At 41.8% G+C, this 24,833-nt stretch overlaps 2 protein-coding genes across 5 annotated transcripts in view; one reads left to right on the top strand and one right to left on the bottom strand.

The window, feature by feature from the left end:
• Positions 1–114: 114 nt before the first annotated feature.
• On the bottom strand, positions 115–10,538 carry RPS24 (ribosomal protein S24). 2 transcript variants are annotated; one of them, XM_073353231.1, is made up of 7 exons: positions 10,439–10,538; positions 8,918–8,983; positions 8,040–8,249; positions 7,398–7,508; positions 6,126–6,143; positions 1,242–1,265; positions 115–200 (listed from the first exon to the last, which is right to left on the bottom strand). In XM_073353231.1, exons 1-5 carry the CDS (start codon positions 10,439–10,441, stop codon positions 6,138–6,140), a joined length of 396 nt encoding a protein of 131 aa, XP_073209332.1. In that variant the 5' UTR covers positions 10,442–10,538; the 3' UTR covers positions 115–200; positions 1,242–1,265; positions 6,126–6,137. The 2 variants fall into 2 exon arrangements, with proteins under 2 accessions (XP_073209332.1, XP_073209333.1); XM_073353232.1 differs by lacking the exon at positions 6,126–6,143 and having other exon boundaries at positions 10,439–10,537.
• Positions 10,539–11,956: 1,418 nt separating this feature from the next.
• Positions 11,957–24,833, top strand: part of POLR3A (RNA polymerase III subunit A) — a 53,431-nt gene continuing 40,554 nt past the window's right edge. For 2 of the 3 annotated variants that reach the window (XM_073353230.1, XM_073353228.1), the window contains exons 1-6: positions 11,957–12,133; positions 13,767–13,902; positions 14,830–14,967; positions 19,659–19,854; positions 22,354–22,508; positions 23,742–23,981. In XM_073353230.1, coding sequence (XP_073209331.1) covers positions 12,090–12,133; positions 13,767–13,902; positions 14,830–14,967; positions 19,659–19,854; positions 22,354–22,508; positions 23,742–23,981 — 909 coding nt within the window. In that variant the 5' untranslated portion in view covers positions 11,957–12,089. The remainder of the gene's footprint in view (positions 12,134–13,766; positions 13,903–14,829; positions 14,968–19,658; positions 19,855–22,353; positions 22,509–23,741; positions 23,982–24,833) is intronic. The other variant, XM_073353229.1, reaches the window with a different exon arrangement.

Raw genomic sequence — 24,833 nt, 5'->3', positions numbered from 1 at the left:
CAATGCACCTGATCTGAACAATTCTGGATCTTTCAAATTCAGTTTATAAAATCTTTATTGTACATTTAAACCTGGGGGGGGGGGGGGGGGGAAGAGAGAAGAAAGAACAAAGCATTTCAGTTTATATAGTTTATTTGACAAGCTTCTGATAGACCATCATCATCATCTTCTCTTGTTACCTTTGCAGGATAATTTAGTCTCTGTAAAAGGAGGGTAGAAAAAAGTCAGCCCTGTAATATCTTTGCAATGGAATGTAGTCATCTTATTTTACATTGCAGGATAAGGGCCTTTAGAAAAGTAACAATTAGTCCTGTGCAGAAAAAGGCCACAGCAAGATCAGGGCTTCAGACACTCTATTCTTTAGAAATGCTATGAACAATTATTAAACCATAAGATGAGAAGCAACTGCTTTGTTAGCCAGCTAAGTAAGATTATCAGAATATTCAAGCCGTATAAAGACCAAGGATAGCAGATGTCTTGTTTTAGTTAAATTCTGCTTTGTTTTAAATACATACTGCTCAGGCTGCTTTTAAAAAGTTGCTCCAGTAGCTATAGCAGAGGGTTGGGTTTGCTCTGCACCAGCTACCACAACAAAGCACATTCATTTAAGTAGCCTTGGTACTGAAATGAGAACAAACAGCAGGACTTAAAGTATGTTTGATGGCCTTTTAGTTAAGTCTCATCAGTCCACTTGAGAGACTTCTTGCTGGTATTAAGATAGAAATTGACTGCTTTATAATTGTAACTTCTATCAGTGAAACAAACATACTGCTTTGTAATTTGAGATACATTCTGATAAATATTTTTGTCATTTAAGCAGTAGTAAAAACACTCATCCCATTATATTAGTTATTAATGAAATGTAAAGGACAATTTTTGAGAAGTCACAATTTTTCTATTATGAGAGATTAAAAGAAATCTACATTTTCAGTGTTACTCTAAGCATTAGAGTCTTTGTTTATGGTAGGTTACATGAGTTCCTTGTTATTTGGGTCTTCCACACAGCAGAGGTGTGGGTGAGGCCACAGGGAACATGTCCACAAAAACTGGCAGTTGATACCATATGCAAAAACAGAGTGTTCCCTTAAAATTAAAAAAAACTGTGTTAAAACTTACTTGTCCTGACTTTGAACATAAGGCCACAGCATGATAAAATGTTAAAGTCATTTCATTAAGATTAATTCTTAGAGAAAAGCCAAATCACCAGCATAGCAGAACGCCAAACATTTAAGAAGTTATACCTGTTATTTCCATTTGCCAGCTCACTGAAACAAGAAAACAGAAAGTCAGTAAATGCTTAAGAAAAAACAAAAACACCACCCACAAATTACAGTCATTATTACACATAGTCATGTTACGCTAGAAAATCCAACCTGTTTGGTGTGAGTGTGTCCTAAAGAGTGCTAATGGCACTGTTGGGTTTCATGCTTATTTTCAGTAACTTTCCTAAAAAGCCCATATAGCTAATCAAAGCCAAACTTGTCAAAGATACAATCAGATATAACTTTGAATACAAACAATCAAAGGGGAAAGGAGGTAACTAAAGTGTCCATTTTTACATGCTTTATTTCTTGAGTGCATCTGCACTTAAAAGCAAACACCAGGGTTTACATACCTGGTAGGATTAGGTATAGCAAAATAAGGTTACGGCAGGCTTAAAACCATGATCCTGCAAGCCCTCCACATTCAGAGCTACTGCAGTCAACTAGAGTGCCACATATAAAGGACTTACAAGACTTGTGTATTGCCACGGCCCAAATAACGTTTAATATTTATTTATTCCAATAGCAAACAATATGCTAGGTGCTGTCCATATATAAAAGCAGCTCCTATCATGGACAGCTAATAAGAATACAAGTAACAGAAATAAAAGGTGGAGTGTGTAAGAAAAAGGAATATCACAAAAGACTTTCAAAATTGTAATAGAAGAAATGGATCTTGGAGGGTTCTGCAGAAGGATAGTGGCTGCAAAAGAGTGGGACAAATTTCTTGGAGGGGGAAAGGAGAGTTACGGCTGAATGCCAACTCCTTAAAAAATAGTCAAAGGTGTGATGAGGCAGGGTGATAAGGCTTCTTACCAGAGTCTTCTGCACTTTATTAGTTACAAACATCAGGGGACCAATTTTCACAATTATAAACTGAGTATTTCCACAGATGGCTAGTTAGGCCATTCATGTGTTTGAATGTGAGTGCTAATTTACATATGTTATAAAAAATCAAGCTAATATCTTTAAACATAATGAAAGCTGTCAATGTAAAAAAAGCACTCAAATCAGATACAAGAGAGTGGTTAATGCAGTTTAACTATAAGGGTAGCTTTTTGGTACCCAGAGATGGGGTAGATTTATGTGCCGTAAGGAGCAGTAAAAATAGCCATGTGACAATGCAAGGAAAGGCACATTGCTATTAAGATTTTAGATGTTCAGAGGTTATGTGTACAACTGTCAAGACACGAAAAGTGAGGAGTTAAGTGACCATCAAGGGAAAGCAGGCTACGTTGTCAGTTACTTAGCTTTCTGCCTTAGTCACGTAGAAACAAGAGTACGGCCATGTCTACATTAGCACTTATGTCAGCAAAACTTTTTTCACACCCTTGAGTAACGTAAGTTTTAGCAGCATAATTGCTTGTGTGCACACAAGCAATGTTGGCAGGAGATGCTTTCCCACCAACACAGCTACCGCCACTTGTTTAGCTGATTTTATGAAGTCAACAGGAGAGCTCTCTCCCATCGGCATAACACGGCTACACGAGTGATCTTACAGTAGCACAGCTGTATTGGTACAGCTGTACAAGCTTATAGCAGTAAGTATAGACATGGTCTGAAAGACTTGAAGTGAAGATGGCACAGCCTTCCCCTAACTCCAGGCAACAGTTGCCATCCACATATAGATGCACCAGAGCCAACAGGATCAGCTGTAAGTTTACAATAGTGGATGCAACTTACCCCATTTTCAAGGGGTAAACTCCATATCTGCAAATGGCAGTTTTCCCCCGTGCAGCCACACCAGTGTCCGATCACCAAAGTCTGAAACCTAGACTATTTCCCAGTGTAAACAAGGCCTTACAATGGATGTATAAAGGTATAGCCCAAAAAAACACAGACGCCCCAATTCAAACAACCAAAAGTGAGAGAAAGTGGTATGGTATGAACCCTACGTTCACAACAAGAAGGGCTAACGAAAGTAATTCAATGTGTATATGATTTACTTCATATATAATATATTTCAGATATACTTCACACACTTCAGACATGCATTTTCAAAATGGAAATGTAAAGTATATACAAAGGCAAAGAACGGATTTAGCAACAACTCTATTTCCATGCAAGTTAAGACTATTACAAGTGACGAGACTTAATCAGAAATAGGAGTTTCCTTTAGTTACCAATGCACCTATAGTAATTAATGTTTCAATTATAGTGATTATTCCGCTCTGCTTTTTGTTCCTCCTAAGAACTCTGCAGCCAAATGAAGATGTGGACATCTACTTCTCTACCCAATGCTTCATTTCTTGTTATTCCTTCATCCATAAGCCTCCTCAAAAGAAGTTATACAGAAATATCACAACACTTCAGTTTTTCTAGGAGTTAATTTAAAAGATTTATGTCTGTCTATTTCAGGGGTGGGCAAACTTTTTGGCCCGAGGGCCACATCTGGGTATGGAAATTGTATGGCAGGCCATGAATGCTCACGAAATTGGGAGTTCAGGGTGTGGGAGGGGGCTCCAGACTGGGACAGGGGGGTTTGAAGGCTCCAGCTGAGGGTATGGGCTCTGGGGTTGGGATGCGGGGTTTGGGATGCAGGAGGGTGTTCTGGGCTGAGACTGAAGAGCTCAGAGGGCAGGAGGGGGATCAGGGCTAGGACAGGAGGTCAGGAGTGCAGGCTCCAGGCAGCGCTTACCTCAAGTAACTCCCGGTAGCAGTGGCATGTTTCCCCCCCCCCAGCTCCTACATGGAGGCACAGCCAGGCTGTTTTGCACACTGCCCCATCCTTAGGCACCTCCCCTGCAGCTCCCATTGGCGCGCAGTTCCTGGCCAATGGGAGCTGTGGGGGGAGTGCTTGAGGCAGGGGCAGCATGCAGTGCCCCTTAGCCCCCCCTACGCATAGGAGCTGGAAGTGGGACATGCCACTGCTTTGAGAGCCATGCAGAGCCATAGCATGAGTGGAAGCAGGGCAAGTCTTGGACCCTGCTCCCCAGCAGGAGCTCTAGGGCCAGCTTAAAACGTCTGAAGGGCCAGATGGGGCCCCCATCTATTTAAATTATGTAAACTTTAAGTAATATAGTACACTTCAAACCGATCCCTTAATTGAGAAGTCATTACATTATTTTGAGTAGAGTGTATGCATAACCACCGTGGGGCCTTGATCATGGCCTCTAGAGACACCATAGTAATAAAAATTGGCCATGTGTTTTATAAGTTAGAAAGACTAATCCATGTGGACTAGGATGTTAAATTAGTCAGACCTAGATCCTTTAAGTCAGGGGTGCCCAACCTATGGCCCACTAGAGCATTCTGTAAGGCCCAGGGCCTGCTTCAACACTATATACTAAAGGCAGATTCATTAGCATTTTGCCATCATGTTTATATATTCTTAATTTAATGATGTGTTCTTTACTTTTTCCCCCCATTTTCTATCATTCTGACATAGATTTTATGCACTAATCTCTTGGTTTTTAACTAGGAAATACTGTACCTAACCTGTTTGGCCCTCACAAGGCGGTGCTTAGGTTTGTGTGGCCCTCCTGTATAGCTTAGTGGTTTTGAGTATTGGCCTGCTAAATCCAGGGTTCCGAGTTCAATCCTTGAGGGGGCCATTTAGGGATCTGGGGCAAAAATTGGGGATTGGTCCTGCTTTGAGCAGGAGGTTGGACTAGATGGCCCTCTTGAGGTCCCCTCCAACCCTGATATTCTATGAATAAGGTTGATCACTGCTGTTAAATGATGCCCCCTAGCCAATTTTTAACACTGGTCAACCTCAAATGAGAACAAAATCAGTCAAGAGAACAATTACTTCATTTCAAGGATTATACACCACATCACAGAACTATTCAGACAGGTAGCATATCTGTCAAAAGAGTAGCATTAAACTATTTTATCCTCTACTTGTCCTACCTAGACTGAGATGCATTATAAGTAGGGCCCTGTGTAAATCATGAGGTTTGGGGGTTTTGAGGAAACTCATGAGGGTAAATGGCAAAGTAGAGACTTTCACAGAGCTTGCAGGGAATGAATTTAGTCAGCAAATTTGATCAATGAGTATACAACAAATACACTGATTAAGCTTGCAGATTCAATTCATTCCGCCCTTGAAACTAAGTTTGCACACAAAGTGGTGAGGTAATATCTTATTGGACCAACTTCTGTTGGTTAAAGACATGCTTTCAAACTACAAACCACTAAGAGCTCTTGTTAAATTGCCTTCATCTTTACTATTATGCAGTTAATATTTGCAGGGCTTCATCTTTATTAACCAGCATATTACAGTGTTTAAACAAAAAGAATGGCTTAAATCCAGAAAAGCATGGTGCATTTGTGGTAAGCACAAGTTACACATGCAGCTGTTTTTTTTAATCAATACACCGGACCCTTTCTAGAACACAGGATTTGGTATCCATACGCAATACCATGTTAAAATGAATTGTAATTAAAATAATTAAATTGGGGATCCATGGCCATGACCGCATTATATGCGAATTTGTGCTCTATAGACACGCGTTCTAGAGAGGGTTCGTTGTATGCAGTTTTTAAAAAAAACTGGGCCAATGTTTCTCTCTTCATGCCTCAATACATACTGTTGAGGCATTATCCTTCACCCCATTTATTGGTATTTCATAACAATATGCACAAGAGCTTGTCAAGATCCACTGGGTGTATTTGGATGAGCAGTGTCAGAAAACCAGATTTCACTTCTGCACTAGTTTTAAGTTAGCCACCCTCTGTTTCTGTAGCAGTATTTGGACTGTAGCAGAATACTGTCTACTGAAGGGCAGAAATGAATTCAGGTTCAAAGTGAGAGCATAGGCATGCAAAGCAATACACAAGGTGTTTCTATTAAACACGTCTCAAGCATGTAAGTGATGCATAATTCATACAGCCACCACCACATCCATGCTCACTCAGTACCTGCTAGTCACTTCACTTCTGTTGAAGAATTCCAAGAAAGAAAGAAAGGTTAAAGTAAAGAAAGGTTACTAAGAGATTCAAGAAAGGATATTTGGTTATTTATAGCATTTTAGCAACTACAACTATTTACCAGAAAAATCAGCTTTTTCTATTACCCACCACCTTCACTCTACCTCCAAAACAGTGCAAAAATCAGATTTTACTGTTTTTAAGTATGCTTAGTATATTTTGCACCTCTCAAATCCCTTGAGTACCACTGATCTGTCTTTAAGCTTTCATTTCTACACTGTACCTCAGTTTTTCATTCTGCTTGAGAACATCCCAAGACCCCCTCCAACCTTCACATCAGGATGGCTTGCCCTCCCCTCTGAGGGATGACACAGCTCCCACCAGAAGTCGAGCATCAGTAACTGACTAGGTAGAAGAGACCAGCAGTGCCAGATAAACATCCTACCTCCCCATAGCCTGCAGAGGTGGAGGGCACTGCCTCAAACACATGACTCCTAACTCTAAAGTTCCTTTGTGGGAGGGAGCATATTACAATACCAGCAGCCCACCAGGCTGGCTGGAGTTCTCTATCATGTTGGGGGGAATCTAATGAACAAAACTCAAGTCCGGGGAGAACTTAAAGTTTTATTGTCCATCATCGGAGTTATCTAGTAATTCAAGTGAGGTATCCATACGTTGATGGGAACAAAGTACAGTTTTTACAAGACTTAAAAAAGAAACAGAATACATACCACTTAAATCTTCACATTAAGCTACCTACCAAACAGCAACCAGGAGAGCAAAACTACATTAGAAACTCAGAGTTACAAACATCTTGGGAACGGAGGCTGTTCATTACTCTGAAATGTTCATAACTCTAAACAAAACATTAGGGCTGTTCTTCCAAAAGCTTGTAACTGAACATTGATTTAATGCAGTATTGAAACTTTACTATGCAGAAGAAAAAAACCTGCGCTTTCCTTTTTGTAAGTACTTCATATTTAACACAGTATTTGGTGTGGGGGTTTTTTGGTCTCTGTTCCTGCCTGATTTCATACTTCTAGTTCAAAACGATGCGTGTGGTTGACTGGTCAGTTTGTAACACTGAGGTTCTACTGTAAACTACTGAGTTAAAACTACACAGGATCTCATAAGTTAACTTCTGTTATCCAGTAGGAAAGGTAAAAAAATTAAAGAAAATATTATTTTGTTGAGGAAGAAAACTGTCTAGCAAAGAAACTAAAATCCAGCATCTATGCTCTAGCCTGCAGGTTTCCATCATACCTTCTTGCCAGCACCAACGTTTGCCTTGGCTGTGCCCCTGACTTTCTTCATTCTGTTCTTACGCTCCTTCCGCTGTTTTCTCGAAGTCTTCTTCTTTTCATACAAGCCATGCTAGTAGTAAGAGAATTATGCCCACAATTATTAAAGTGAACTCAATATCTAAAAAGTGTTTCTATATTAAATATTTCAAATGCTTTAATAACTAAAAGTATTATTACTAATGTAAGCCCTAAAAAGTTATTTAAAAGTTCTGTAGGCAACCGCTAATATAAAAGTGAGGCAACTTTATGTGCTGAAAGTGTAGAGAGGAAGTGGAGTATATTTTTAAGAACATATATACTACGCATGCTCATCCCATGATCTTGTGCCCCTTCCATTAACCATTACATTGTACTGCTAAAACCCACAGCTGATCATAAATCATTTCATCCTCCTTCATCTGCATTACAACAAAAAGCTTGTTTCCACGCTGTAAATTCATGAATATAGAGAAGGGATTTCTATTTATAGATCTCATTTTTGTACCAATAGTTTAACTTTGCTGCAATGTTTTAAGTTTTGGACCCTAACTATATGCAAGATACCTTTTAGAACAAACAGCAACCTTCTTAGCACTGTAAAAACTGCAAGCAAGAAACTTACCCTGGCCAGTCTGTGCTTTGGTTCATTCTTCTTTGCATAGTCCAGGGAATCATAAATCATGCCAAAGCCTGTTGTCTTGCCACCACCAAAATGGGTTCTGAAGCCAAAGACGAAAATTACATCTGGCGTTGTTTTGTACATTTTTGCCAGCTTTTCCCTGATTTCAGTTTTGGGAACTGTGGCCTTTCCAGGATGAAGAACATCAATGACCTACAGATGCAAGTTTTTCCCGTTAGAAATATCCGTACTTTATAATAGTATAAAGATATTCCATACATAACGATGATATCTAAACAGCCTTATAACAGCTAATAAGGAAAATATCACTACCCACACTTGGCATCTAAATTAACACACATCACAGCAACAACGGAGGCCAGCAGTTCCTATTTGATGTACATCTCACTATATAGAGACTCAAGCAAAAATTAAAGAGTCAAAGATCAAGTTAAAGCTACTATCATTGAAGAGTTCTCATAAGCTCTCCGCCCCTATTATTCTCCCCATATCACTCACAGTAGCTTTGGCTACATCTTTAGAAGTAAAGTAAAGCAAAGCAATTAGTGGGCAGTTTAGTATTTTCAAGTTTTAACAAGGATCATAGAGAATACTTACGTCCTATTCCCTAACTAGAATCTTCGTGCACATCTAATGGTCTAGCAAATCATTACAAATTAATTTAAATGGCAACCATAGACAGCCTACCCACTAGGAAGCAGTATCTTGAAAAAAATCTACCCTATCTAGAAGTCTTTTAGCTAGGGTCATTCTAAAGAGTAAAAGTTACAAGCTTTAAAAATGAAAAATACAGTAATATAAAACACATAACCCAACATAAGCAGATACAGAAAACCAAGGTAGTACCCAATATATCTTACCATCTGCTTACGCTGAAGCAGTCTATTAGTCATGAACTTCCTGGTTCTGATGGTCACCGTGTCATTCTATAAGATAATTCAGAAAAACAATTAATATGCATTTAAGTTCTTCCATGAGCTTTCACACCATCTACACAATTCCTCAAATAACTCATCAGCTGGTTTGCAAAAACTGATTAAAAACCTGGTCTGAAACTCATGGCAAGATGCTGCTACAATACAACCCCAACCTGTGCTAGGAGAGCTATTCCAAGGATGAAGAAAAAAAACTGTCATGATAATAGTTATGGAATTCATGCAGTTTGCAGCCCACAGAATAGAAGATTTTTTATATAAATAAAGAATGAATGGATTCAAAACAATAGGGACTTTATTTCCTGTTACAGCTGTGGTCAAAAGTGGGAGGTCAAAAGTGGGAGGTGGGGATTGGTTTACACGGAAGTACATTCACCAAAGGGGGAAGCTTTGCATCAAGGACAAACACACACAACTGTCACACCATGGCCTGGTCAATCATGAAACTGTTTTTCAAAGCCTCTCTGATGCACAGTGCACCTCCGTGTGCTCTTCTAATTGCCCTGGTGTCTGGCTGCTCAAAATTGGTCACCAGGCAATTTGCCTCAATCTCACCCCACCATAAATGTCTCCTCCTTACTCTCATAGATATTATGTCCACTCGCTGTCCAACACTGAGCATCCACCAATATGCAATATTATTTGTCAAAAAATGGGAAACTGGACCTGGGTTATGGGGCACTAACTGGGATGCAAGTCATGTTTGTAACATGACCAGTTCAGATTTGACCCATCTGTAAATCAAGAATTTTTTGTACCAAAGTCTAATTTAAACCTCGTGTGTAAAGCGAATACAATCCCTAAATATGAAAGGAAAGTGCATCCACCAGTTACACGGCAACACTTGGCGTGAAGCCTGTGGACAAACATGCCTCGGCAGCAGAAGCTGGCTACTAACTCCTATGCTAGGGTGCAAAGGGAAACCATCACTTGCCTGAGCACACCCGGCCGCTGTAATTGTGCCCAGTTCCAGCCCCCGGGAAGCGCTGGGTTTGGGGCAGAGCCGCAGCGGAAGGCGAAATGGGACTGAATGCACGTGCAGGGGCGATGCGCAGAGCCCAGGGCGGCTCCAGCCGAGCTGCTAGCGGGCGGCTTGTCACATTCCCGCCCGCCCCCCACGCACACACACACGCCGCGCCGGCCAGGCTGGGGAAAGCCCGCAGCCGCGCCGGAAAGAGCCGAGCAGTGCGGGGAGCCAGAGCCCAGCGCTGCCTGGGGAGCTCAGGGAGTCGCATCCCAGAGGCCTGGGGGGGGGGGGAGGGAGGGAGGGAGGGGGCGCCGTGAAGAGGCCCCACCACTACCCTGACTCCCGCCCGGGCTCCCCAATGCCCGCGCAGGCGCCCCAACCAATGGGCCCGGAGAGGCCACAGGGTCCCGCGAGCCCGGCGGCAGCAGGATGGCAGCGGCGCAAGGCGGATAGAAACGGGCCGCTCTGCGGACACTCACCATCTCGGCGGTTAGCTCTACTCCAAGGGAGCGAGGAAAGGAAGAAGGACCCCGCCGCAGCCAACCATATCCCGGCGCCCGGGGGCTTAGTGAGGGGGCGGAGCAGAACGCGAAGGCGCCCTATCAGAGCCTGAGTAAAAGTGCAGGAGAGAGGCGACTTGCCCAGCGCCTGACTGAAAATACACGGTTGGGGCATCCTGCTTGGCCGGACTTTGCCAACCTGGGGGCTGGAGGGGGAAGAAACTTAATCATTTATTCATTTATGTTGGATGCAGTGGTGATTATAAACAGGAAATTCTCGGAGTTTCCACGCCCCCCCCCGCATTATATTATACATTCCCCATTAAAGTATTAGTTATTTCTTATTTAATTGTATTATGGTAGCACCAACAAGCCCCAGTCATGGACCAGGACCCCACCGTGCAGAGCACTGTACAAACACACACCAAAAAGATTGTCAAGTACAGGGAGGTAGGTGATGGAACCTTGCAGTATTGTTTTTTCTCTGAAAGACACGTGATAATACACTCTGAGTTTACATATCCATTTTCTGCACAACCTGAAAACCTTTACTCGGTTAAATAATAATTATTGTAGAAAAAATTACTTCATTCAATAAGAGTTAGGCACTGTGTAAACTAGGGTATTGGTTTTGTTCCATATGTCCTGACTTATTCCACCATCGGGTGGTGGGGGCCCTTGGAGCTTCAAACCGGGCCCCAGCAGCTGCTGCGGGCACTGTGGAAACTCCACAGCTCCCCATTTTGTCACACATATTTTAGTAAAAGTCACGGACAGGTCACAGGCTTTTGTGAATTTTTCTTTATAGCCCTGTCCGTGACTTTTACTAAAAACATGTGTGACAAAATCTTAGCTTTAACCATTACATATAATTATGTAGGCGTACCATTGGCTATTAGTGGCATTTTAAACACCATTGATGAGACCTTCTCAGAGCAACTAAGTATGTGAGTTGGGAGGGGGAGAGAGGAATTATGAGAGACTGTACTAAGCAGAAATGGTAAATAAGTTATTTGGAAGGAGTGCACTGGCGGTAGGTGATGGGGGTTATTCTGGGGTGCTCCATTTGAGCAACAATGTTGTGGGTTATTCTCGGGGCTGCACTAGAGGGAGATGCGGAAGTTATTGGGGAAAGCACTGGGGATGTTGGGGGTTATCCTGGGAGATGCACTAGAGAGGGTTTGGGGAGTTATCCTGGGGAATGCGGATACATTAGAGGGGTGTGTTGAGGATTATCTTGGGGAATGCAGTAGGGGGCCGTTGGGGATTATTCTGGGGCCTGCACTGCGAGGGGTGCTGTGGGTTTTCCTTGGGCTGCACTAGGGATTGAGGTGAGGTGAGGGGATTGTTTCGGGGTCTACAGTAGTTGACCCCATCGCAGCCCGCCCCGAGCGGCCTGGGCGGGGCTGCCCCTTTTAGCCGGCAGGTGTCGCTGCAGGGAGCGGCCGCAGCGCTGCGACTCGCTCTGTGCCGGTCCCCAGCTCCCCGCGCGGCTCTGGCGGTGGGCGGGGCGAGGAGGAGGACGCTGAGCGGCCGGTGCCGTGAGTTCTGCAGTGCGGCGCGGCGCGGCGCGCGGCCCCGGCTCCCCTCTCTCCTCCGTGCGGGCAGCGCCCCGCGCCCCGCCGCCATCATGGTGAAGGAGCAGTTCAGGGAGACCGACGTGGCCAAGAAAATGTGAGTGGCGGGGGCTGTGCGGCCTTGGCGAGAGCCCCGCTGCCGGGGGCCCCTGTGCCCCTGAGGGGGAGAGTTGGTGGCGGGGGTCTGTGCCCCTGGAGGGGATGCTGGATTGGGGGGCGGTGTCCAGCCTTGGGGTCAGACCCAGATAGGAGCGGGGCCCTGTGCCCCTGGGGCTGGGGGGGGAGGCTGGATGAGAGGCTGAATGAGGGGGTTCAGCCCCAGGGACGTGGGTCAGACCCAAGGAGGGGACCCCGCTGGGATGGAAGGATTCAACCCCCCCCCCCAGCGATTCCGGGGGAATGTTTAGGTGACGGAGGGGAGTCAGCCCACCTGCAAATACAATCTGCAAATACAGATTTATGTCTGGACGCTCTCTAAAGGGCACCTGTCTTTGTGCTCCAAGTACATTTGACGGTGCTTAAGAAATACAGCAACATTAATGCATAATTGAAAGAAACCAGCCCCCACAATGGAGACGTGGTTAATCTCGTTAACTTTTGTGTTTTATATCTGTATTTTAAAAAAAGTTGATCATATCGGGTACCTAACAGTGTTGGTACATTGGTATACGTGTCTAGTCTGACATTGGGATCAGCTTCATGAAAGTTAGAATCAGCTCTCCTGACCCTTTGGTTCTTGTTGACCATGGTGGTTTCTAAATTATTTTATATAATGTATCTGCACTTAATCTGGTTTATAGAGGTGGTCTTGTTTAGTTAGAAAAGAAACCAAACACTGGTTGACGTAACATTTCTTTTGTCACTCCTTCTGTGACAGATAATGTTAGCTAATGGGAAAGGCTAAGGGTTTTATCTAAAATTGACTATAGTATCAGTTTAATGTAAAACCTCCTTCTTTGGAAGCAGAATTCAGCTGCTTTTGCAATGGAATAGATGGACTCAATCTAATCAACCTTTCCCTTTTCTAACTGTTAGAATCCCCCCCATGTTTCCTGCAAGCTAACCTTATATGGACTTGGTAATTCCTTTTCACTAATACTGCTGGAAAAAGCTAGTATTTAGTGTCTGCATTTGGAGTATATCCATGTGATAAACTCTGTAGCAGTGGTCCCCAAAGTTTTTCTGTCTCCCCCCCCCACCAGTAATGGAATCTGTCCCCCACCCCACAGGAGCTGCAGTCCAGGGCTGGGGCTGCGGTTGGAGCAGGGCCTGGAGCCGGGGCGGTTGCAGAGCCATGACAGGATGAGCGGGAGCCAGAGCGGAGCAGGGGGCAGAACAGGGCTGAGTTGGCACTGCTTCCTCGCCACTCTGAGAGCTGGCCCGGGCCCTATCATGACCCCCTGAATGATCTTATGGGTGCCTCACAGTTTGGGAACTGCTGCTCTATATTCTGATGATCCTTAAATAACCTTTAGTTGCATCTGAAGAAGTGGGTTTTTTACTCACGAAAACTTATGCCCAAATAAATCTGTTGGTCTTTAAGGTGCCACCGGACTTCTTGTTTTTGTTTTTTTAAATAATTATTAGCTGTAATGCAAAAATCTAATACATAGATTCATGCTTTTTTCCCAGAGAGGGAAGTATAATTTTGCTTTGGCTTTATTGTAACTCAGATCGGCTTCTTGTGTATCTTTTTTAAAATCAAGTTTTGTAATTTTTCCCTTTGCTAGAAGCCACATCTGCTTTGGCATGAAATCTCCAGAAGAGATGCGCCAGCAAGCTCACATTCAGGTGGTTAGTAAGAACTTGTATAGCCAGGACAACCACCACGCTCCACTGCAGTATGGAGTGCTGGACCATCGTATGGTAAGGATCCTATTTCCTGTTGTTGTTGGGGTTTTTTTTAGTGGAAATATTTTTAATGCGTATCAACAATGCTGAAATGAAAACTGAATTCCACTATACAGCCACAGCACAGGTGTGCCTATGGAATGTTCAGCTTAAACTACATGAGCTGAAGAGAAATAAGGTAATTATGTGTCCTTGGCTCTTCTGCTGAAATTGCCAGTTGCAATGGTGTCTTGTGATACAAGCAGCTCTTTAATTGGAACGTGACTTGTGCCATCAACCATTTCACACTGTTGGACAGATCAGTCTGACTCGCTTTTGAGGTTGAACACACATTTCTCCTCATGCTTTTCACATGACCATAAAATAGCTACCCTCGCTGGGTATGTCTGCCCTGTATCTGGGGGCGGGGGCGTGATTTGTTGCTTGTGTAGACAGCAGCATGGGTTTCAGCATGTGCTGTCACTGCAAGTATGTACTCAAGGGGATCAGGTGGGGTTGTGCAAGCTGCATTGAAACCCATGCTGGTGTGTCCTCACTCTGCCGTTAGCGAGCTAACTACATTAAAGCCAGTGTGGGTACAGCTACACAAGCTTTAAATCACATTAGCTGTAGTGTGGACATACAGTTAGTACCACGTCACTATAGTAGTCTTTCCAGGTGAATAGGGCTGAATGAATTAACAGCACTTGCATCAGCAGGAGCAATGCAAGATGCTCTGTTTCTATGGGGATTGGGTTTTGAGTATGATGCTTTCAGAGTGTTACCAGCTCTTACTGACTGAGAACAAGTGTTCAGAGTTGAAATAATCTAGAAGTCTTTCATGCGAGTGTACAGTGTACTGTCCACAGGCATGCTGACTAATTTAAGAGCAGCTGTGGTAGCTTCTTTTGTTTCCCACAATTTGGTAATTGTTGCTATAATGTTTTTGTGTCCTTTTCAAAGGGTACCAGTGAAAAGGACCGTCCATGTGAAACCTGTGGGAAGAATCTAGCTGACTGTTTAGGGCATTATGGCTACATTGACTTGGAGCTGCCGTGTTTCCATGTTGGGTACTTTAAAGCTGTCATAGGCATCTTACAGGTAAAATAATTTTCCTTAATTGCGAGAGACAGCAATTATTATACCCAGCCTAAGGAGGGGGAAGAGGTCAGAAAAGCTAAAATGTCACTTCATTTGGATTATCCGTCTGGGACCATGAAAGAGATGGTGGTGGTTTATGCAGAACACTTTATATTGTATGGCTTTATGTATTACATCAGGATTCTATCAAAGGGGAAGGGTTAGTAAACATAAGAATGGCCATTCTGGGTCGGACCAAAGGTCCATCTAGCTCCGTATCCTGTCTTCCGACAGCGGCCAATGCCAGGTGTCCCAGAGGGAATGAATAGAACACGTAATGATCAAGTGATCCATTTCCTGTCGCCCATTCCTAACTTCTGGCAAACAGAGGCTAGGGACGCCATCCCTGCCAATCCTGGCTAATAGCCACTGATAGACAAGTTCATGGAGGATAGTTCTTGTTCCTTTTGAACCCTATTATAGTCTTGGCCTTCACAACATCCTTTGGCAAGGAATTCCACAAACTGGCTGTGAGGTGTGTGAAGAAACCTGCTGCCTATTAATTTCATTTGATGACCCCTAGTTCTTGTCTTATGAGAAGGAGTAAATAACCCTTCTTTATTTACTTTCTCCACACCAGTCATGATTTTATAGACCTCTGTCATATCCCCCCTTAGTCATCTTTTTTCCAAGCTGAAAAGTCCCAGTCTTATTAATCTCTCCTCATATGGTAGCCATTCCATATCCCTAATAATTTTTGTTGCCCTTTTCTGAATCTTTTCCAATTCCAATATATCTTTTTTGAGATGGGGTGACCACATCTGCACGCAGTAATGAAGATGTGGGTGCACCGTGGATTTATACAGAGGAAATATGTTATTCGTGGCCACGTAAAATGCATCACGGCCTATGCGTCTCCCCCTGTGAAATAGTCTTTTGTGTGCTTTTACACTATACTATATAGAGTTGATGGGGGACACCAGCGTTTCTCATATTGGGGTCCTGACCCAAGAGAGACTTGCAGGGGGTCACAAGGTTATTTTAGGGGGCTCGTGGTGTTGCTACCCTCACTTCTGCAGTGCCTTCAGAGCTGGCTGGCCAGAGAGTGGCAACTGTTGGCTGGGTGTCCAGCTGTGAAGGCAGTGCCCCGCCAGCAGTAGTGTAGAAGTAAGGGTGACAATACCATACTATGCCACCCTTACTTCTGCGCTGCTGTCTTCAGAGCTGGGTGGCCAGGGAGTGGTGGCTGCTGACTGAGGACCCAGCTCTGCAGTCAGCAGCAGAGACATAAGGGTGGCAGTACCATACCATGGCATCCTTACTTCTGCGCTCCTGCTGGCGGCAACTCTGCCTTCAGAGCTGGGCTCCCAACCAGCAGCCACCCATCTCTGAAAGCTATGCTGCCGCCAGCAGCAGTGTGAAGTAAAGATGCCATGGTATAGTCCTGTTGCAGTACTGTAACCACCTCCACAATAACCTTGCCCCACCCCACCCCCATAACTCCTTTTGGGTCAGGACCCCTACAATTACAACACCACGAAATTTCAGATTTAAATAGCTGAAATCATGACATTTATGATTTTTAAAATCACATGACCATGAAATTGACCAAATGGACTGTGCATTTGGTAGGGCCCTACTTATTATCTTTCTTAACGATTCCCAACATTGTTTGCTTTTTTGACTGCCAGTGCACATTGAGTGGATGTTTTCAGAGAACTATCCACAGTGACTCCAAGATTTATTTAAGTGGTAACAGCTAATTTAGACCCCATTATTTTGTATGTATAGTTGGGATTATGTTTTCCAATGTGCATTACTTTGCAATTATCAACATTGAATTTCATCTGCTATTTTGTTGCCCAGTCACCCAGTTTTGAGAGATCCTTTTGTAGCTGTTCTCAGTCTGCTTTGGGCTTAACTATCTTGAGTAGTTTTGTATCATCTGCAAATTTTGCCACCTCACTGTTATATCCCATTTTCCAGATCATTTGTGAATATATTGAATAGGACTGGGCCCAGTACAGACTCCTGGGGGACACCACTATTTACCTCTCTCCATTCTGAAAACTGACCATTTATTTCCACCCTTTGTTTCCTATCTTTTAACCAGTTACCAATCCATGAGAGGACCTTCCCTCGTGTCCCATGACAGCTTACTTTGCTTAAGAGCCTTTGGTGAGGGACCTTGTCAAAGGCTTTTTGAAAATCTAAGTACGCTATATCCACTGGATCCCCGTTGTCCAAATGCTTGTTGACACTCTCAAAGAATTCTAGTAGATTGGTGAGGTTGATTTCCCTTTCGAAAAAACAGGTTGACTCTTCCCCAACAAATTATATTCATCTGTGTGTCTGACAATTTTGTTCTTTGCTATGGTTTCAACCAGTTTGCCCAGTACTGAAGTCACACTTTGTGGCCTGTAATTGCCGACGTCACTTCTGGAGCCCTTTTTAAAAATTGGCATCACACTAGCTGTTCTCCAGTCATTTGGTTTAGAAGCTGATTTAAATGATAGGTTACAAACCACAGTTGTTAGTTCTGCATTTTCACATTTGAATTCCTTCAGAACTCTTTGGTGAATATCATCTGGTCTTGGGGATTTATTACTGTTTAGTTGAGCAACTCGTTCCAAAATCTCCTCGAATGATACCTCAATCTGGGACAGTTCCTCAGACTTGTCACCTAAAAAGAATGGCTCAAGTTTGGGAATCTCCCTCACATCCTCAGCCGTGAAGACCGATGCAAAGAATTCATTTAGTTTCTCCCAATGGCCTTATCATCCTTGAGTGCTCCTTTACAATCTCAGTCGTCTTGTGGCCCTACTGGTTGTTTAGCAGGCTTTCTGCTTTTGATGACTTTGGTTAGCTGTTCTTCAAATTCTCTTTTGGCCCTCCTAATTATATTTTTACACTTCATTTGCCAGAATGTATGCTCCTTTCTATTTTCATCATTAGGATTTAACTTCTACTTTTTAAAGGATGCCTTTTTTGTCTCTCAGTGCTTCATTTACTTTGTTTAGCCATGATGGCATTTTTTTTTCCGTTCTCTTATGCTGTGTTTTTAATTTGGGGTATACGTTTAAGTTGAGCCTCTATTATGGTGTCTTTAAAAAGTTTCCATGCAGCTTGCAGGGATTTTACTTTTGGTACTGTACTTTTTATTTTTTGTTTAACTAACTTCCTCATTTTTGTGTAGTCCCCCTTTCTGAAATTAAATGCTACACTGCTGTAGTGTTTTGCCACCATAGGGATATTAAATTTTAATATATTATGATCACTATTACCAAGTGGTCCAGCTACGTTCACCTCTTGGACCATTCAGGATTAAATCAAGAATTGCCTCTCCTCTCATGGGTTCCAGGACTAGCTGCTCCAAGAAGCAGTCATTTAGTGTGTCAAGAAACTTTATCTCTGCATCGTGTCCGGAGGTGACATGTACCCAGTTGTTGAAATCCCCCATTATTATTGAGGGTTTTTTTATTTTTATAGCCTCCCTAATCTCCCTGAGCATTTCACAGTCACTGTCACCATCTTGGTCAGGTGGTCAGTAATGTATCCCTGATATTCTTATTAGAGCAAGCAATTACTATCCATAGAGATTGTATGGTACAGTTTGGTTCATTTAAGATTTTTACTTCATTTGATTCTACGCTTTCTTTCACATATGGTGCTACTCCCCCACCAGCACGACCTGTTCTGTCCTTCCGATATATTTTGTACCCTGGTATTACTGTGTCCCATTGATTATCCTCATTGCACCAAGTTTCTGTGATGCCTATTATATCAATAACCTCATTTAATATGAGGCACTCTAGTTCACCCATTTTATTATTTAGATTTATAGCATTTGTATGTAAGCACTTTAAAAACTTGTCACTTTTTAGCTGTCTGCCATTACATGATGTAATTGAATGGGACTCTTTTTCATTTGACTGCTTCTTATCCGATCCTACCTGTATTTTATCATCTTCTATCCTCTCCTCCTTACTAGGAGATAGAGAATCTCCCTTCATAGATACTCCCCAAAGGAATATCTCTGTCCAAACCACGTGCTCCTTCACATCTGTCAGCTTTCCCCCAGCCCTTAGTTTAAAAACTGCTCTATGATCTTTTTAATTTTAAGTGTCAGCAATCTGGTTCCATTTTGTTCCGGTGGAGCCCATCCTTCCTGTATAGGCTACCCCTTTCCCAAAAGTTTCCCCACTTCCGAATAAATCTAAACCTCTCATCCATGCATTGAGACCCTGCAGTTCTGCCTGTCTAACTAGCCCTGTGCATGGAACTGGAAGCATTCCACAGAATGCTACCCTGGAGGTCCTAGACTTCACTCTCTTACCTAGCAGCCTAAATTTGGCCTCTAGGACCTCTAAGTAGCAGTGATCTAAGTACCAGATTTGCAATGCTAATAGTCACCTCATTCCAAGTTGCAAAATTTATTCCAAGTTTGTCTTTAGTGATGCCAGTAAACCTAAGTTGTCTCTTTGCATGGATATTTAATTTCCTGCTGAACTTTTCTTAAGAAGAGCAAAGATTTGTCCTGTTGGCCAGAGTTTCCCAACTTGCTCATATTTGTTGGGCAGTGTGCTGTGTAATAATTGGGTTCCCCCACTAAGGCAGTAGTATTTCATTCATGAAACTCCATGTGTGTGAAGAACTGTGGTATCCCTTATCATAATTTGTCCCTAATGACATTTATTTCTCATTAACAAAAGAACAATCAATTGTTTATGTTTAAGATGATCTGCAAGACCTGTTGCCGTATCCTGTTGTCTTCAGAGGAGAGGAAACAGTTTTTGGATTATCTGAAGAGGCCTGGTCTGACCTACCTGCAGAAACGGGGATTGAAAAAGAAAGTCTCTGAAAAATGCAGAAAGAAAAACACCTGTCCTTATTGTGGTGCTTTCAATGGTGAGTGTGGAAATTAGCAGATGGTGGTTGGTATTTAGCATGACTCTTTTTTTTTTTTTTTTTTTTTCACTAGTGCCCAGCCCGTGAAGAGCATCACAATGTTGTGTTGTCTTTTCATCATTCAACAATCACTGATGTTTTTTCTAGATCTTAACCTATAGCTGACACATAAACATAGGCTAAAAACCAAAAACCCTCTTGAGTGTACTAGACAATTGTTCAAAGCTTTGTTACAAGGAGTGGCGTGAATGTACCTGATGATTATCCTCTTCCTGCAAATATGAGGATTGATAGGTCAAAATTGGGACTAACTGAAGATCCTGTTGTTCATAATTGTGCTTAATCATCTTTGTGAAGAGTAATATGCTATTGACCATTTCCTGCAGTCATGAGTTAGACAAATCAGTAATACTTAGCATATAAGTGTTCCAGATGGAGTTGCGATAATTGCGGATCATACTGATATTTGATTGTTTGGTCAGTTATTGGCCAGAAAACCTTATGTGATAGACTTTTTGATTCTTTTAGAAAAAAATGAATTGTGATTACTCTTACTCATTATTTTGTGTTAACATTGCTGTTAACTATCTTGTTAATATTGCTATAGTATTATAGCTTTGCAATTTTATAGTGACAATCTGGATTAGAATAGTCAGCGTACATATTCTCTTTAATGTAATGTGTCCAGCAACCCTCACTATTTGCATTGTGGTAATAACTGAAGGTCTCACTTAGAGGACTGGGCTTGATAATACTAGGAACTGTACAAATGCATAGGAAGGCAGAGATTTAATAAGAGCACTCCAATCCATGCATTTAGTTCTGTATTTTTTTTTGTCATGAATGCATTCATGTTTGTGAATGTGTTACCAGTAGTGGCAGCTACAAGACATTAAAATCATGTTTTTGTGACTATCTTTTTTTTTTTAAATTTCACTTCAGATCCAGTATGGTTTTTGGAAGCTAATATTTCATGACTGTCTAAAGTTAGAAGTTACTTACATGAATTAAAAGCTATGTCTCTAAGCCAAGCTTTCAGATGATACAAAGCTCTCTGAGGACCTGCTAAAACCAAGGCTTTTAAAAGTTGTTTTGGAAATAACTTGGGAAGGGAGGGAGCAAGGTAGTAATCAGAATGTGATTTTTATTTCTTTAAGGTCTAGTGTGTCTCAGCTTTCTAGGGTAGAAATGAATACCCTGTGCTATTGGAAAAACAAAATATTTGCTTTCCAGCAGTATAAAGCATTCAATTTCAGCCATAGCAGTTTATGCAATGTCAGACTTAATGTTATTACTAGTCCCTCATTTTAGCAGTATTTAAGTCCCACACCTTGTGCAAGTAAAAATCAGTCCCTGAAATTGTACTTAAACTCTAGAGCCTCTATTTTCCCATCTCTAAAAAGAAGGTAATATTTGCCTCAAGGGTGTTGTAAGGAATGTTTTTACAACATTTCAAAAACATCAGGCCATATTCTGGTTTCAGGTGTGTATATGTGGGGTTTCCTATATAAGTCAATATGTAGAGTCTGTTACAGTTTTTGAAGCTAGATATGGCCCTAAAAAAACCCTCAAAAACTTGAGGAAATCTTTTAAATTTCTTTGTGTTGTGTATTCTATCATCCAGAGACACAATACATTGCTGCTCATCTTGCAGAACCACCTATTTCCTTTAACACATACACAGTAACAGGTTCTGAAAAGATGAAATGGTCATCAAATGAGCATCTCAATCTGCTGGACATGCAAAAACATTTTAAAAAGAAAAGAAAAACCGTATCTGCATTGTGAAGGTTTGGAGAGGTTAATTGAAGTGTTGGGGAAATAGGTTAATATGATGTCCTTTCCCTTGTGGGATCAAATGCTCATGAGTCAGAAGTAGAAATTGGCTTTTGGGGGGATTTCTTGTTCTTTGAACTTATTCCAGCTAATGCAGCATCTAACTGATTTGGTGGTTATTTTTGGTATTTTTCTGTTTTGTTTTCTAAATCAGTTTATCCACATTTTCAATGAGCGCGGTAGAACACAATTTGAGAGGACTAGCTGGTTCAAGGACAAATAATGGTTATAATGTCCTGCACAGTTAGGTCACTGGCTAAAATCCACTCTGGGTTAGTAATGATCAAAAGTTACTATCTGAATGACTTATGAATGAAATGAGTTGGTGCACTCTGGTCCAGTTCCTAGTGCAAGAGCATCTACGTTGCAAAAATCCTGTACCACTGTTGAGAAGAGATTGAATGGACATGTAGAATGAGCCACCCTCTCATCCTTAGAAGTAGTCCAGGTCACAGCTGAGGTGCACTGAACAGGCAACATGGGCAAACTTTCATTGCTGTGGCTGCTGCTCCTCCTGTTCTGTGAACAGAGGCATCTGGTATCTAAAGGTGACCAGAGCCAGCACCTTTCCCTAATACTACATTCACAAAAAAGTGTTTTTTAAAAATTTAGAAGAATAGCTCAAGAGTTGAGGTTTATTTAACAAAATTTGTCATCTTGTAGGTACTGTAAAGAAGTGTGGCTTATTGAAGATAATCCATGAGAAGTACAAGACCAATAAGAAAGTGGTGGATCCAATAGTATCAAGTTTTCTTCAGTCCTTTGAAACTGCCATAGAACATAACAAAGAAGTAGAATCCTTGCTGGGGAGAGCTCAGGTGAATTAGTGTGTCTACCAGTGCTTGTTTTGCCAGTGCTTGAATTTTCTGCTAATTTTGATGCATAAATTCCTGAATGATGAGCTGAAGTATTTAGTATAGGGGTAAAGGGTGGGTGCTGGTCCAGCCTTTGAATATGTGGAGAGGAGAATTTGAAGAACAATTATACTACCTGGCTGAGGGAGATGTTAATGGTTTCTGCAAAAAGCAGCATCTTTACTCTAACCAGTCAATAAATTGTGGTACACAGTTTTCTGCATGCAAAGGATAGGGATACCCCTGGTATAGGATCAGTGGTGGTCAGTGAAGAAAGCTTAGTGGTGAAATCATGGGGACAGGAAGCAGAGAAGAAATTTAGGCTACTGGAGGCTATCTCTGGGGACAGTTACCTTCAGTCACTGTCTTGAATATTTGTAATACTCATAAACCCCACCTATGATTGGAAGAGCTGAGAACTGGACAGGAAGGAGTGACCAAAGTGTAGTACAAGAATATATATAGTTTTTGTGGTTTTGCTGAGCTTTGCATTTTTGTATGGAGATTTTTCCTTGGATTTTAACAGATCAGTCAGTTCTTAGTATAGATGTTTGGAAAATGCAATAGAAAACATTTGATGCAGATTTTGTGTCTCTCTTCAATTGCGTTAGATCAGCTTTATAAAGACAGGCACTTCTTGCAAACTTTGGATTTATTGATGAATCATGATATGTCAGCAATATATTCATCATTCAGGAAAAAAAGGTTAAATTTTAAAACAACTTGCTAAACCTAATGAAATTATGTAGGATATAATGCTGTAATCTATGTGAGCTCTTGTAAATGAAATTGGTGGTAATTATACCTTACTGCAAGCACCTTATAAGCTGTTTACGTTGCTTTGGCAAGTAATTATGAAATATCCATATTGCTATAAAAAACAGACAACTGTAACAGCTAATCTAAAGAGACAAATCTAAACTGAAAATAGTGTAAGAGGAGAAGCTTGGGGGAAAGCATCAATGAGCCAGAGTTTACGGGGACTGTTATTCTAAATAAATCAAAAGACACATTTGTTTTTGTTTGCCTTAAGAATAACTTCCTCTACATATGCTTTTTTGTTTTAAATCCGTCTTTTTACTTGAACAATTGGCAGAGAAGGGTGGCAAATGAAGTAAACAGTATTAAGATGTAGCCAAAAATGAGCTGTTATGCCCTTGAAGGTTGCAGTATGACTTTCTTCATTTAATTTTTTAGGAGAACTTGACTCCTTTAATGGTGTTGAACCTCTTTAAAAGGATCCCAGCGGAAGATATACCTCTGCTTCTGATGAATCCAGAAGCAGGAAAGCCTTCAGACTTGATCCTGACACGACTCCTGGTACCTCCATTGTGCATCAGACCCTCTGTTGTGAGCGACTTGAAGTCTGGCACCAACGAAGATGACTTGACGATGAAGCTTACAGAGATAATTTTCCTCAATGATGTAATCAAAAAGGTGAGCCTGCCTGCCTGAAACTGCTGCTCTATTTAAAAATAAATAAATAAAAGGCTGGATTAAACTTTGGGGGGGTAATTGGTTTTACTTATTGCTGCAAGGCCTGATGTTGCATTCATTCTGACTTCAGCTGCAATATTTGGCCTTATGTGAAATGGCATAGGAATGGTGGACTCAGCTTGAGCTCTCTATTTGGCTCTTGGTGTTACACCAGTGTGTTAGCGACCTGCTAAACGTGGACTGGACTAACTGCTTTTCCTGAAGTATTTCTCAATTTCAGTTCATATTATGCTACATTTAGCATGTTTTGGGATGACTGTTGCACTTGATGGAAGCACAAGAACATAATAGTTCATGGGCCCAGAAATTCACACACCCCTCTTTACCCATCTGGTTTCTTATTTTATCTCTCTGTCTGTCTCTGCCAAGAGGCCCTTCCAACTCTTCCATGTAGTCTTAAAAGCCTACCCAAAATGAGCAGCTTATTGGGCTTGTCTGCATGTAGAGTTGCACCAATTTAATTTTTTTTAAACCGCTGCAAAAGATTGTGCGCACATTCTTTTTTGGGTTAAACCAGATTTACTTGGGTTTAGCTTAAATTGATTAGGAACAGGTTTAAGTTAAATGGGAAGAAGTGATTTAACCCAATGCAACTATATCTGTTAAGAAAACTGCATAGATAAAGGGAGTTAGCACCCATTGAAATCAATGGGGCACTTCCCAGCTCAGAGCTATTTCAGCTCTCTGCAAACTCAGACACTAGTTACATTCAGGTCATGCTTTCAAGGTTGTAGTTGCAACAGTAACCACTAGAAACTTTTTTTTAAACAAAAACTGAAACTGAAGAACAAT

The sequence above is a fragment of the Lepidochelys kempii genome, chromosome 7 (assembly GCF_965140265.1).
Source record: "Lepidochelys kempii isolate rLepKem1 chromosome 7, rLepKem1.hap2, whole genome shotgun sequence".
Lineage (NCBI taxonomy): Eukaryota > Metazoa > Chordata > Testudines > Cheloniidae > Lepidochelys > Lepidochelys kempii.
Note: the sequence above shows the minus strand (reverse complement) of the source record. Positions and strands in the feature narration are given on the sequence as shown.

Excerpts from the sequence above, each read along its gene's own strand:
- RPS24 (XM_073353231.1), bottom strand. Across the intron at positions 8,250-8,917 it reads TGCTTCAGCGTAAGCAGATG|GTCATTGATGTTCTTCATCC; the intron begins GTAAGATATATT and ends TTGCATCTGTAG. Across the intron at positions 7,509-8,039 it reads CAAAGCACAGACTGGCCAGG|CATGGCTTGTATGAAAAGAA; the intron begins GTAAGTTTCTTG and ends TCTTACTACTAG.